The sequence below is a fragment of the Apodemus sylvaticus genome, chromosome 12 (genome assembly GCF_947179515.1).
Source record: "Apodemus sylvaticus chromosome 12, mApoSyl1.1, whole genome shotgun sequence".
Lineage (NCBI taxonomy): Eukaryota > Metazoa > Chordata > Mammalia > Rodentia > Muridae > Apodemus > Apodemus sylvaticus.
The window spans coordinates 41,480,301-41,495,840 of record NC_067483.1 but is presented as its reverse complement, the minus strand read 5'-3'; the positions used below and the strand labels follow the sequence as shown (position 1 = coordinate 41,495,840).

Here is a 15,540-nt window from a genome sequence, read left to right as displayed (position 1 = left end):
AGTGCTGGCCAGATTACACCCCAAATCTACCATAAGACAAGTAGATTATGAAATCACAGGGGATTAAAGTCTGGCAACTAATTGTGCAGAATAGTATTTGTCACAGGCCAGGCATGGAGGTATACGCTTGTAAACCCAGTACTCAGGAGGCAGAGACACTCCTCTGCATTTGGGTTAGCCTTGGCTACACAGTAAGTCTCTGTCTCAACATACAACAAAAGAGACTGGTGAACAAATGAAAGTTACACTGTAGTAATTCCCAGCTACATAAACCCCAGAGCCAAAGCTGAGACCGACTAAGCACTGGCAAAGGGTACGCTGCCTTAGTCCACAGTGTAAGGCTTCTGAAAACCACACCCCCCAAAGCCTAGGGGGTGATTCCTAACAACTATTTTTCATGTATTCAAACATTGTGTCTCTAGTGATGGTAAGATGACAAAATATCTTAACATTCTGATCATATAGCACTATAGCCAGTTACTCCCTGACACACATTTCGTATAAACACACACTTAACATTAAGTATTATTTATTTTTCAAGTTTAAAAGTTTTCTAAATACATATGTACAAGATAAATAAAACAAACTATCCTTAAAGAATTGCTGCATGGCAGAATTCATAAACATACAAGGTCTTTTGTAAGGATACAAACATTTGTCATCAAACACTAAGAAAAACATTCAAAAGCAGCAAGCAAAAGAGACCACCTTGACACAGACTGCCAGTCACTAAGAGGGACCAGGACTGACTCTCTGAACGTCGGGGGAAAACTTCTTTTCCATTCCTCCTAGTGGCCTGGCCTTCCTTTTCTGTGTGGAGTGGCTGTTTTCAGAGTCACCAACCTCCGATGAGGTGCCTAGCTCCTCTTCATCAGCCTGCAAAGGTGAGAGGGAGAGAAACACATCTACAGCGTCAATGGGAAAATAGCTGTAATGCCACGTCTAGATGATCTTTGTTTAAGATTTTAGTGGGAATGTATTTCCTTCAAAAGCATTTTTTGTAAAGATTTTTACGTATTTATTATATGTAAGTATACTCTAGCTATCTTCAGACACTCCAGAAGAGAGCATCAGATCTTGTTACGGATGGTTGTGAGACATCTTGTAGTTGCTAGGATTTGAACTCAGGACCTTTGGAAGAGCAGTCAGTGCTCTTAACTGCTGACCATCTCTCTAGCCCCTTCAAAAGCATCTTTGTCAACATTTTTTGCATACCTTATTTTTTTTCATCTCAAACTTTATCAACTCAAAAAACTAGGCATAATGATGTATCTCTACAACAATCAAGAGGCACTGGTCGGTGGTGACATACTCCTTTAATCCTAGCACTCAGGAGGCAGAAGCAGGCAGATAGAAGGCCATCCTGGTCTACAGATTGAGTTCCATGACTGCCACAGCTACACAGATAAACCTTGTCTCAAAAAAAACCTGAAACAAACAAACAAACAAACAAAATAACAACAATAATCAAGAGGCTAACGTATGAGGACTACTGAGTTTTAAGCCAGCACATAGTAAGGTCAAGCCAGCTAGGGCTACAACCAAACAAGCAACCAAGCAACCAAAAACAACCAAAAAACCCAAAAAAACAAAAAACAAACAAAAACAACCCTTGTCTCAAACAGAAAACAAAATACCAGCAACTTAAACACCCTTTCCCATGAATATGGGCCCATAAGAAATAAAACTTTCCCTTCCAGGCCTACCTTCTCATTATTTTTTAACTAATCCCCGGCTCAGTATTCAAAAGGACAAATCAGAAAACTTGAGTTGCCTCCCTTCTATCCCTGCTACTCACAAGAAGAGAAAACTATCAAGCAGATGTTGCCTGCCCTCTAGTGTTGTCAGAAGATGACAACTGGGAGATGAGCAGCTAAGCATTTTGCTGAATAAGTTTCAAATGGTTAAAACAAGAGAAAGAATCCAATCAGCCATTCTAAAGCACAGTATATGGATTTAGAAAACTTAATAACTATTATTTAGCCATGTATTCTATTTTTATCTAAGTGCTTAATCTGGAACACAGATCTGTATTTTCTTTTTTAAAGATGTATTTTGTTTGTAATTATCTGTCAGTGTGTTTGTGTACACAGGAGTGTTATATTTAAATTCTGAAGACTGAAATGAAATCAGAGTTAAAACAGAGAAACTGATTTGCTATGATAATACTGTGGAGTCCAGAAGTGGGTGTCAGGTCCCTAAGAGCTGGAGTTAGAGGCAGTTGTGAGCCTCCTGACAGGAATGCTGGGTCAGGAAAAGAGGAGCATGCCCTCCTAACCATTATGCTGTCTCTGCAGCCCCACGACATACATGATAATATGTATATATGTGCATATATATTATATTTTATTAATATTATGTGAGAATTTCATACAATGTATTTTGATGACATTTACTCCCTACTTCTTCCGCACCTCCTCCCAGACCCATCCCCTATCTTTCTCCAATATTAAGCCCTCTTTTTATTTTTGATTAAAATTTTTTCTGACTGGGATGGAACTACTACTATGTCGATAAGGCTGGCCTCCAACTTAGAGATCCACCTGCCTCTGCCTCCTGACTGAGGTGATTAAAGATCACCATACTGGGCCTTAATTTTCTTTTTAAAATATAATCCACCAAGTCCAGTTCGTACCGCCCATATAATCCTCCTGGGTGCAGAGTCAACAGATCATGTTAACTTAAGGGAGGCCTTAAAGAAAGGTGACTCTCCATCCCCCACCTACCAACCGCTGAGTCTTCTCAAACTGATAATATCAGCAAATATCTTACCTTTTGTCTTGCATGAGTCTCTGTCCACTGCCTGGCTTTCTTGAGAAACGCTATCTTGTTATATTTAAATTCTGAAGACTGAAATGAAATCAGAGTTGAAAGAGAGAAACTGATTAGCTATGATGAGCACCAGCTGAAATATTACAGATAAAGCAGGCTAGTGCTAGTGCTACCTACAATGTCAGCCATTAGGGGGTCATCAGGATTGGGCTCCGCCATGAGCAGCTGAATCGAGGTCAATACAGTGGCGATGTTGAGGGATGGTCTCCATGCACCCTATATACAAATAAAATGTGTGACAATGTGACATTGACCCACGCCTGTAGTTTCTATCTTATAAGATAGAGGCAGGAGGACCAGGAGTTTAAGGCCATCCTTGGCTATGTAACACTGTCTCAAAAAATCAAAAGGAATGTGACATTCATTGTATATAACCTAAGGACTTTTTGTTTTTGTGTTTGAGACAGAGTTTTAACTCAAGGTGGCCTTGAACTGCTGTCAATGAGGAGGACCTTTAATTTCTAATCCTCTTGCTTTCCCCTTTCTTTCTTAGTTTCCTTCCTTCCTTTCTTTGTTGAGACAGGGTTCCTCTGGCTGTCCTGGCACTTGCTTTGCAGACCAGGCTGTCCTGGAACTCACGGAGCTCTACCTCAGAGTGCTCAGATCAAAGTCATGGGTTGCCATGTCCGCTTTGCTTCCCCCTTTCCAATGCCAAGAAAACAGACGTCAGAGTCAACTCTTTAACCTTTACTCACCTTTGGTGGCAATTTGAGAATATCTAGACAAATCCTTCCACTAGAATCAATGTTTGGATGATAGATTGGAGTCAGAAACCGGATCTGTGGAGGCTCAAATGGGTACCTGTGAATGTGTAAGAGGAGGAAAGGATTTCCGTGCTGTTTCATGACTAAAGGTGTGCATCATCATACTGGGCCTTACAATTATGGTGCCCACATACTCACGCGTGTGGAGCCATCCATCGAGCATGTTAGCCTAAGGGAGGCCTTAAAGAAAACACTCTCCAACCCCAGAGCTATCAACTGTCATCAGTTCTATCAGCGCCTCAGTTAGGGGCAGGGGCTCATTCTACACCTTAAATCATTTCTTGGTCACTAGTAGCTATGTAAAATAACAATGGATTAGAAAAACAGAAAGACAGCATTTGGAAGGCAGATCTTCCCCAAACTTGCCAACAATCAAAATTACTAGCAATCAAAAAGTTGAAATAATGGAACTAAAAACACTTAGATCTCCCACCACCTTCTAAACCCTACCAAGTATCTCCTAAGAGTAAGAACACTGACCTACTGTGATACCATTATATCTTTGAAAAGTTTTCAAAAAGAATCCCCCAGTTATCATTTATTCAAACTTCTTTGTCTCCAAATTTAAAAAAAAGATTAACTTATTTACTTTTTATGTGTGGTTACCTGCACATATGTGTGCCTGTGTGCCATTAACATGCCTGGTGCTCAGAGGCCAGAAGAGGGTGTATGATCCCCTGGAACTGGGGCTATAGGCAGTTGTGAGCTCAACTGAACCAGATCCTCTGTAAGAACAGCCATTAAACCATCTTTCCAGCCCCTGTCTCCAAATATTTTTAGAGCTGTGTTCTTCAAACAGGTTCCAACTAGACTTACATACCAGATTTAGTTATCATATCTCTTCAGTGACAAACAGACCTTGCAAAGTTATGATCTATTTTCAGAACTAATGTGACATAATTATTAAGCTACTCATTCAGGCTTAACAAGTTTGTCCAGACCCCACCATGGTACAGAAATGTCCAGTTTTAATAGTTAAGACATTCATTTCATCCCTCTTCATTCGACCCAAAACTAGAGCTACAACTCAGCTGACTGGAGCCTCACAAGACCTTTGACTGCAGGGGCCTTACACTAAGGAGGGGAGAGCCAGGGGCTGCTGTCAGCGAAGGCTGGGAGGGGGGTGTATTTTTAATGGGTATGAAGTTACCGTTTGGGAAGATGAAAAAGTTCTGGAAATAAAATATTAGTAACTGCACAACACGCCAGGTGGTGGCAGCAATGCTTTTAATCCCAGCACCTGGGGAGGCAGAGGCAGGCAGATCTCTGGATTTGATACCAGCCTGGTCTACAGAACAAGTTCCAGGACAGCCAGGTTTACACAGAGAAATCAGACTCTTAAAATCCAAAACCAAAACCAAACCAACCAAACCTACAAATAGCACAATGATATGAAATTTACACCTAAAATGTCTACAAGAGTCAATTTCATATTTTTTTTTAAAGATTTATTTATTATTATATCTAAGTACACTGTAGCTGTCTTCAGACACTCCAGAAGAGGGCATCAGATCTCTTTACGGATGGTTGTGAGCCACCATGTGGTTGCTGGGATCTGAACTCAGGACCTTCGGAAGAGCAGTCAGTGCTCTTAACCCGCCAAGCCATCTCTCCAGCCCAGTCAATTTCATATTATATAAAATATATACTTACCACTTTTGGGAGGGGGGTCAGTTTCAATGTGGTTCATTATTTTAGAGAAGAAAACTGAACTTCAAAGAGACAAAAACAACTTACCACATTCCTAGTCAAGAATGCTCTAAATAGTATACTGTCTGTCTTTCAATGGCTGTGTCTTATCTTATAAGCTGACTCTAATTCATACTCACCTCTCAGGAATGATAACTTCCAGTGTGAAAACACCTTTCTCATAAGGTGTATTGGCTCCACCTAGTATTTCTTGAGAAAAGAAAGGAAGAAAAGTTAAAAGAGAAACAAGATGATTTTAATTACCATACAAAAGGCTCAGGATGTAACTCAGTAGAGCGCTTACCTAGCATATATAAAGCCCAGGTTCAGCAGGAAACAGTATATGAACCACACATGGTGGCATAGGTTGAAATCCTAGTACTCCAAAGGCAGAGACAGGAGAATTTTAAAGTCAAGGGCACCCTAGGTTATATTGAAAGTTTGAGGCCAATCTAGGCTACATGAGATCCTTTTTCAAAAGGCAAACAGCAACAGAAATTGTACCAAATGAACCTAATAAGGTCTATAATTCTAGGTATAAGGCTAGAGAGATGCTCAGTGCTCAATGTTCTTCCAAAGGACCAGAGTTCCAATCTTGGCATCAGTATCAGGTAGCATATAACTATTGCCTGTATCTCTAACTCAAGAGGATCTGATGCCCTCTTCTGGCTGTTTTAGGCACCTGTACATGTGTGCATGTAATCATACATACTCATGAATCAAAACTAAACAAACAAACAAAAAAAGAAATGAAAGGAAAAAAAAAAGAAGAACTGGATGTAAGACAGTAATTCAGCTAAGGCTTTTTTTTTTTTTTCTGGTTTTTTTTCGAGACGGGGTTTCTCTGTGTAGCCCTGGCTGTCCTGGAACTCACTCTGTAGACCAGGCTGGACTCAACTCAGAAATCCACCTGCCTCTGCCTCCCGAGTGCTAGGATTAAAGTCGTGAGCCACCAACGTCCGGATTTTTTTGTTTGTTTGTTTTCGAGACAGGGTTTCTCTGTATAGCCCTGGCTGTCCTGGAACTCACTCTGCAGACCAGGCTGGCCTCGAACTCAGAAATCCGCCTGTCTCTGCCTCCCAGAGGGCTTGGATTACAGGCATGCGCCACCACCGCCCGGCTTAATTCAGTTAAGGCTTAACTGTGTCTCCATGCAGTGTTTCCTGTTTGCCCACCTATCCTCAAACACTGCTACACAGATACTACCTAAACCTGTCTCTTTATTCTTTTTTACATTACAATTATTGTGAATTATAATTATTGTGAATGTGTACACACATGCTATGGCATGTATGTGGAGGTCAGAGGACAACTTGTAGGAGCTGGTTTTCTCCTTCCACCATATAGATCCTGGAGATTAAACTTGAGTTGTTAGGCTTGGTGACAAGTGCCCCAACTCACAGAGACATCTTACTGGCCCTGCCCTGCCCCCTGCAACACCCCCCCAACAAAATCTTTATTGAGACGAGATCTCATTCTGTAGCCTAGCTGGTTTCAAAGTTGGAGCAATCCTCTTTCTCTTGCCTCAGCCTCCAGAATCTTAGGATTGTAGACATGTGCTCCCAACACCCAGCAGACAACCTTAATTACAAACCAGTGCAAGATATAAGAAGTCTGGAATGCCAAGCAAGCCAACTAAGGAGGAAAGATGGAAGGGCCCTTTCACCTTACTATGTGCTACTTGAATTTCTACCAATGTGTGAAATTTAGGACAATCTTCAGTAGGGCTACCACCATCATCGAAGGCATGATGGGATACCTACGAGCTCGCAGATCATCCACGTGGTCCTTTTCCTGCCAGCATGTGATGCCTGGGGGAGGTTCGATGGCTAGCATGTGCAGTTCTTTCTTGAGGCGTGAGGCTCTCTGCATGATCTCAAATGAAAGGAACCATAAACAGAAACAGTTCACTGCTCCACACTGAGGGCTGGCGGGGGTGTACTGGAAAAGAAAAGAAACAACCATGAAACAGCCACGCTGACTAGCATTTCCAGCACAGCTTCAACTTAATGAAGAACAGATTCTTACTACTCTCTGTGACAAAGGAGCCTGACTTCCATTTCTGCATGAACTTTTGGTCTAATACAAATAATAATAATTGTAAAAGTTTAAAATGAATGCCTGCTTCCATTAATAAATTATTAAGTTCTAAGAAGAGAGGCTGGTCCAGTTCTGCTCACAAATATATCCAAGTATGCCTAGGCATCAAGGGACCGGGCAGCAAGGAGCTGTGTGCAGTCTACATGCTTTATGACAGTGACACAAAAGCAGCCAACATTTGGAGATACTTGTAAGCTAGGGTGTAAGTGTCTGACATTCTCTCCATGTATTATGGACTCTGCATTCTCCTAATTTTTCAGGGAACTCACCCTGTCAATCAGGCCATTTTACTCTAGTATTCTAATCTTCCTATGAAGTCTCTTTCACCTAAAGTAACACCTACAAACACATCCACCCAACCAGCAACCACCTACAGAATACTATGATTTTGATGTACATAGATATAACAGCACACATTATAGATTATTTTGCTACAGTGTAGATGAACACATCTTCATTTCTTTTTGCAGTGCTGGATCTTGTTCATAACTTTTACCTCAGCTTTTGCCCAGGCTGATCTTGAACTCACTCTAGTAAGCCCGTAAACTTGTGATTTTCCTACAAAGTAGTTGGGATTAGAAGTCTGGGTCACCAAGTTCAGCTAATGAATATATTCTTAATGTTAATCCATTTAAAATCTTTCCCATACTCTCACATTTAAAATTATTTTCCTACATATTCTTTACGTTTAAAAAAACATAACTTTAGGGCTGAAGAGATGGCCCAGTGGTTATGATCACTTGCTGTTCTGCCAGAGGACCTGGGTTTGATTCCCAGCTCACAACCACTCATAATACCTCAGGTGCCAGGCATGCATGTGGTACACAGACATGCAGGCCAAACACATACATAAAATAAAAATAACTAAAAGATATAATTTTATTCTTTTTACTTAAATCTTTTGGCTATCAGTAACTGTTTTTGTGCATAGTTAGAGGTGGAAGGTCCAATTTTAACCTCTCCCCCACTGCAAATAAATAACCAATTGTCCTAGCACTATTTACAAAAAAAAAAGAAAAAAAGGAAACTCCACCCTTCTAATATTACCATAAATTAATTTTTCAAACATGTGTGGATCTGTTGAGTCTTCTGGATTTTTTCCATTCATCATCTAGAATATTCTCAATCAAACCCCAATGTTCTAGTTACCTCAGTTTTTTTTTTTTGTTTGTTTGTTTTGTTTTTTTTAATGTAAACTGTCTTCAGTTCAGGGGCTGGGGATGTAACTTAACAGTAGGACGTTTGCCTAGTATGAGCAAGACCCTGCACTACTGGGCCTGTGTGAGGGGTAAGAGAGGGCCGCATAGCAACCAGTTGCTAGGTAACTAAGTATTGCATATATTATGGTGGGCATGGGCGGGACACAACTCTATCTCATCAGCTGGGAGCTGAGGCAGGAAGGTAGCAGCACGCTGCCATCAGTGACTGTATGGTTTGAGGCCAGTGGTGTAGGAGACCCTGTGTGCTTAAAGCACTAAGAAGCTCAAGGAGGATTACTCTGGGTCTGAGGTCAGCCTGGGCCACAGGGTGGGGTCCTCTGCATTAGTCAGTTTTCTCCTTGCTACAGCAAAATCGGCGACACAGGTGACTCAAGAAAAGAAAGTGTTATTTTGGCTCACAGCCTGGGGATACAGTCCAGGGTGGTGGAGATGGTAGTGCTGTAGGACTAGGAGGCAGCTGGTCACCCTGCTTCTGCTTCCTGTCAGGCAGCTATATTTGCCTTTTTATTCAGTCTGGGACCCCTGTCTGTAGAATGATCCCACCCATATTTATGGTTACTCTTCCCACCTTAAGTCAATTTAGATGCGTCCTTACAGACACATCCAGAAGTATGTGATTCTAGATCCTACAATATTAACCATCTCACCTTGTAGTGGTTTGAATAGCTTTGGCCTCCACAGACTCTTGTGTTTGAATGCTTGGCCCTCGGAGAATGGCACTATTAGGAGGTGTGGTCTTGTTGGAGGAAGTGTGCCACCGTGGGGGTGGGTTTTGAGGTCTCTAATGCTTAAGCTCTACCTAGTGTGGAATTCCAGTCTCCTCCTGGCTACCTGCAGAAGACACTCTCCCACTGCTGCTTTTGGCTCAAGATGTAGAATTCTCAGCTCTTTCAGCACTAAGTCTGCCTGCATGGTGATGTCATGCTTCCCATCATGACAATGGATTGACCCTCTGAAACTGTGAGCCAGCCGCAATGAAATGTTTTCCTAAGAGTTGAGCTTGGTCATGGTGCTCTTCACAGCAACAAAACCCTAAATAAGACACACTATCTCAAAATAAAACAAAGTTCCTCTATTTCTTACTCATTTCTTACCAGTACACATTCTAATATACTACTAGTATATATAAATGCACTAGTGTACATATCCAATACATTACTAGCATATATAAATGTAATTAATCTTAACCTTGATTCTGAAGTTGAATCTACCTGGGGTTAGGAAGAAGGATGGTAATATGTGTAACAATACTACATAAGCTTACTTCTCCCAGTGAATTTCCTATCTTTTGTTTTGGAGATAATTTCCAAGATCCTAACTAGAGCAGACACCTGGTATTCTTTTCTGACTTCTAACCTCAAAGGGAAAAGCTTTCAACACTGCTGAAGGGTACAACTGGAATCTTAATTAGGGTTTCACTGTCATAAGTGACACCATGACCAAGGCAACCCTTATAAAGGCAAACATTTAATTGGGGCTGGCGTATAGTTTCAGAAGTTCAGTCCATTACGCTCATAGCAGGAAGCACGACAGCACCCAGGCAGGCATAGTGCCGGAGATGCTGAGAGTTCTACATCTTAATCCAAAGGTAGTCCAGGAGGAGATGATCTTCTGCAGGTGTCCAGGAGGAGGCTCTCTTCCACGGTGACACATACTAGATCCTGTCTCAAACAAAACAAAATAAAATAAGAGGGTGCTGGAGCAGGGTCAGTGATTGAGACTTGTTGCTTTTCAGAGGACCTGGGTTCGATCCCCAACACTCACATGGTGTCTCATAACCACCCAGGACCTCAGTTCCAGGGGACCCAACAGGCAGGCATATGGTACACAGAAATGCATGGATGCAAAACATTTATACATACAACATAAAAATAAAATTAACTGGCCCTTTGACTCCCCTTCCATACAAGAGAAAAACCTCAGAATAACTTATTTTAATAATTTACAGTGTTTTGTATCTTAATATTCTCTCTCTCTCTCTCTCTCTCTCTCTCTCTCTCTCTCTCTCTCTCTCTCTCTCTCCTCCCTCCCTCCCTCCCTCCCTCCCTCCCCAAGACAGGGTTTCTCTTTGTAGCCCTAGCTGTCTGGGAGCTCAATTTGTAGACCAGGCTGACCTCAAATGCTTCTGCTGGGATTTAAGATGTGTGCTCAGCCGCTATTGTTTTAAGCCTAATGAAGCCTTGTTATTGGGGATGGGGAAGGGAAGCACTTGGGGGGGGGGGCAGTATTTGGTTTATACTTCCACATCATAGTATACTGCTGAAGGCAGGACAGGAACTCAAACAGGACAGGAAACTGGAGGAAGGTGGGGGTGCAGAGGCCATGGAGGAGTGCTGGAGTTGCTGCTTACTGGTTTTCTCCCCACGTCTTGTTCAGCCAAAGCACTGCTATTTTACACAGTAATCCGAAGGACTATTTTCAGTAAAACAAAACAAAATTCTTGCCAATACAGGGGACTGGAAAAATAGCTCAGCGGGTTAAAGCCCTTACTGCACAGGCCTGACAACTTGATTCAGTCCCAGTAATCCAAAGTTGTCTTTGGACAACCAATTACAATAAAACTATCTACAACTATAAACTGTATCTTTATATAAAATAAGAACACAGTGGAATCATGATAATGCTGATCAGATTAGAATGAGAAAAAAAAATAAGGCAGTTTCTCTCAAAGAAGCCACCTGACTATGATAACTGGTATATGCAAAGTCCTCTGGGGTGAGAGGTGGTTTAGCTGTTAGGAGCACTGGCATCTCTTCCAGAGAAAACAGATTAAATTCCCAACACCCATCTGATATCTCATAACTGACACTTTCCCCTGGCCTCCGTGGGCACCAGGCATACACGTGGTGCGTATACATACATGCAGACAAACACTCATACACAAGAAATAAAAGTAAATAAAAATTCAAAAAGTCCCTTGGCATAAAAGTCATGCGTTATCGTGTATTTCCTGACTATAAAGATTCTTCACAGAGCCGGGGCTTGCTTGGTGGCATAGACACTGGAGGCGCCTGGGCAGAAGTCAGTTCCAGGTCAGCCTGGGCTACAGCGACACCTGTCTCACAAACAACAAAACGAAACCCCCAACCAAACAATCACAACAAAGTTCCTTACACCACGGCTCCACTAGATGTTTTCTTCTTAACTGTTTTAAAGCGGGCGTTTTAGCCTCTTTTCCAGTAATCACTCTCCACATGCTTACAACTGCCCTCTTCATAAAATTCCTTCTCAACTATGTGCGAGGCCACATCAAAGGACAATAGCGTGCCCCACCTAGCGTTTTCACCCTCAGTGCTTCTTCCTAAATCTGCATCTGCAGCCTGTATCGCTGACCTCAGATTCCAGAGCGCTGGCTTTCTGTTTTGTGCCTCAGGCCTGAGGTAAAGAATCAATGCACAGAACCTGGGTAGGTGCAGATGCTGGAGGTTGCACCGAGGCACAGCCTTGGCGCGCCCAGGGCGGTTCCTCCCGGGACCGCTCGAGCAGAAACGGGACTCCTTCCCGGGACTCACCGTGACCTCGGGCTCGTTCCCTCGGGTGGCACCCGCAGCACCCCTTAGCAGCCCCTCTTACCGCGGCACGCCGTCTGCAGTGCTCCCGCGGAATCTCAGAGGCCGTTGTAATGACTCCACCCCCTTCCAAGAGAGGACCGTGATTGGTCCGCAGTAAACTTGGGTGAGGCGCGCGCCCGCCTATTGGCCAGCGCTCCGAGCGTGCGTTCGCTTACGCACGGCTCAAATTGGCGCGCGCGCACCCGTACCCGGAATTCCTAGTTCCCGCTGTGTCGCGTTTGTAAGTTGTCAGCTGGGAAGGCTAGGAAGTCACCTACAGGAGAGAAAATAAAGTCAACTGGACACACTAAATCTGGAGAAGTGACTGATGAATAGCTGCTTTGTTTTGGTTCTTTAGAACGGGATCTCGCGATGCAGCCTCTGCTTAGCTGGACTTTTGCTATGTAACTCACGCTAGCCTGAGACTCCTGGCACTTCTGAGTCGGCTTCCCAATGGCTACCAGGTCGCCCAGGCTTTAAGTAATGTTAGGGAAAACTTTACTACTTCATCTAAGATCAGTAGTCTAAAGTTAGCTGAGCCCGGTTGCGCAGGCATGTTGAAATAAAAAGATTGAGAATTTGAGACCAGCCTTGGGTACACAGATTTCCTCCAGCAGAAAAAAAAATTTTTTTTTTTAAATTTATAATTCTGGCGGACAAAGCATTCCATCAGGACTCTGAGGAATAAAGGGGATGGGGTAAATTTCTTTACCCTTGGAAGTGTTCATGTGGAAACTGAACAAGTTAGGGGTTAATGCAAGAGATCCTTTGCAATAAGGACTTTCCCCTCCCCTCTACGTTCACTGTGCTCTTCCGCCTCTAGAAAGGTAATATTGTCTAAACAACCAAGTGCATGATTATAACCAAGTCAGCTTTGAGGACACAGTGCTCAAAGTGGACCATCCTCGGGAGAGAAAGGAAAGTGTAAGACCTGAGACTGCAGAACTGGAATTGGTTTCAACTATGGGAACCCTGGGGGTGGGACCAAAAGTCAACCAAGCAACCATCTTCCTCTTTTGCTGCTCCTTGCTTATTGTACAGCTCCATTGTGTAGACCTAGCAGCCGGCCTTTCTGAACGTCTAAGCTAATATCATTTTGGATGCTGCAATGATTTCTGCATTTATTCCAAACTGCTGTTCAGCTGCAACGGGTTCCTCATGGAGGTCGCATGGAGTGTTTTTGTCTTGGGGAGACCCACATACTCACTCGGACTCTGACTGACTCTGCCCACTTTAGCTGTAGGCAGTGAGTAACTAGTGAATTTTGCAAACTGTTAAAAACTTATGAACTATAAAGAGTCATGTAACGGTCTGATGTAATTTTCAATCTGCTGTTGAGAGTCTGCATTCATGGTTAGGATTTATTCGTTTCAGGGAAGTGTTTCTGCTTGCCTTTTGGGATTACTGCTTACCACTGGCATTCATGCTATCTGATGATATCTAATCTTCTCGGCATCTTTTCTTGTTCTCCCAACTCCAATAGTGACTGTATGTCGATTAGTTCTGCCTTGAAATGGAACCTGCCTCAGACGGTTCTCTGAAAAACAGAGTTAAAAGTGTCTCTTAGAAATACACAGACTGTATTGAGTTGGATCAAAGGAAAGGAGGGAGAAGACAGAAAGGATCTCATTCTAGCGGTACAGTTTCCATGTGTCCACCAGAGGGAGGCATGTTAACTGGTGGGAATAGAGGCCAAAAAGAATGCTCTAAATGTTATTTTTAAACTTCTAATTAATTAATTTAGGATTTCTTTTTGAGACAGTGTCTCATGATGCAGCATCTAGTTGGCCTGGAGCTATTTAGATCAGGATGCCTCCAACTCACACAGATCTTTCTGCCTTTGCTTACCAAGTTGTGGGTTCAAAATGTGTATTCCCTAGTTTAGGATTTTTTTTTTTTTTTTTTTTTTTTTTTTTTTTTTTTTTTTTTTTTTTTTGGTAAAGGTCTCATTCTGAACTCCAGGCTGGCCTCAAACTCACAACAATCCTCCTGCCTAGGTATCATCACTATTTATTATATTTTGTTCCTTTGAGGCAAGGTTTTATATATATAAATATATATATAAACGGTTATATATATAAATATATATATTTATATATATATTTATATATATAAGGTTATATATATATATATATAAAAGGGATATATATATATAAAAGGGATATATATATATATAAGGGATATATATATATATATATATATCCCTTCCCCCACAGCATTGAGCTGGACTTCTCAGCCCACCTCATTCAAGCTACAACATTCCTGGCTGCCAGCGCCCAGCCTTCCGCTGGTGTTATCTCTGGCCTTTGTTCTGCTGAGAACAATACTGTTCTCACCTTGACATCCAAGGCTGCCTCAGGGCAGTCTCACCTGGAGACCAGCAGAGACCTGCGAGACTTGAAGTCTTTTCCCAGCAGGCGACCCGCTAAGAAGAGGAGCCAGGGAGTTCTTGGCCTTCTCCTTGATGGGGGGGGGGGGCAGGGTTGTTTTCTAAAGACTATATATATATTGGCTAAATAATAGTAAAGTCAGTCTTGATCGGCAAAATGTCGTCCTGACTCATTTCTCTTTCGTCGCCTTCCCATTTATACCCAGAATTCTCTTTCAGGTCTCCAGTTCACATGTGGCTGCGGGCGGCTACATACATATATATACATATATATACATATATATGTATATATATATATATATATCAAGCTGACCTCAAGGCTAGACTTGAACGCCCAACCCCCTTGCCTCTGTCTTCTAAGTGTTAGGATTATGAGCACATGCCACTGTCTTCTAAGTTAGCACGTGCCACCATGGCAAACTTGTCATAATCTTTTAGAAGTAGAGTGTTCTAATGTTGCAATTAAAATGTAAATATGGAAAATTATTACCTGACAGAAGTCTGGGTTGGCCCAGTTATTTATTTAGCGAATGTGTGTAGTGTGTGGTATGTGTGTGCTGTGTCTACATGAGGCGCATTCAAGTGTGTGGGTAAGTAGGTGCACCTAGGTAGCTCTTGTGAGTCCACGATGGTGGGGATCTTCCTCTATTTCTCGGTACACAGACCCAGAAGCACGTTGTTTTAGCTAGGCTGGCTGGCCTGCCGGCTCTTGAGAATCACCGTGTGTTTCCCAGTGCAGCAGTTATCATCTGTAGGTACAATCAGCTGTGCCTGGCTGCTTATGCTGGTTCTGGGGTTGGTGCTCAAACCCAGGTCCTCTTGTTTGCAAAGCAAATACTCTGACCCGTTAAGCCATGTCCCCAGACCAGATATTTTGAAACTATTAAAAAAAAAAACCTGTATTTTATTTGTACACAGGATTCTTTGTTTGGACTTAACTTGTATTACAAATGTCTTATTAGCAGGCTGGAGAGTTTGCCTTAGTAGGGAGAATG

General features: G+C 42.4%; 1 protein-coding gene across 6 annotated transcripts; it reads right to left on the bottom strand.

Annotated features, from left to right (window-relative positions):
• Window positions 1-512: 512 nt before the first annotated feature.
• Ube2t (ubiquitin conjugating enzyme E2 T) lies at window positions 513-12,232 on the bottom strand. Of its 6 annotated transcripts, none has more exons than XM_052200735.1 (7): window positions 12,179-12,232; window positions 7,049-7,226; window positions 5,426-5,495; window positions 3,528-3,633; window positions 2,950-3,048; window positions 2,773-2,850; window positions 513-876 (listed from the first exon to the last, which is right to left on the bottom strand). In XM_052200735.1, the coding sequence occupies exons 2-7, from the start codon at window positions 7,155-7,157 to the stop codon at window positions 730-732; spliced, it is 609 nt and encodes a 202-aa protein (XP_052056695.1). In that variant the 5' UTR covers window positions 7,158-7,226; window positions 12,179-12,232; the 3' UTR covers window positions 513-729. The 6 variants fall into 6 exon arrangements, with proteins under 6 accessions (XP_052056695.1, XP_052056694.1, XP_052056697.1 ...); XM_052200734.1 differs by having other exon boundaries at window positions 12,118-12,216; XM_052200737.1 differs by lacking the exon at window positions 12,179-12,232 and adding an exon at window positions 11,939-12,071.
• Between the last annotated feature and the right edge of the window lie 3,308 nt (window positions 12,233-15,540).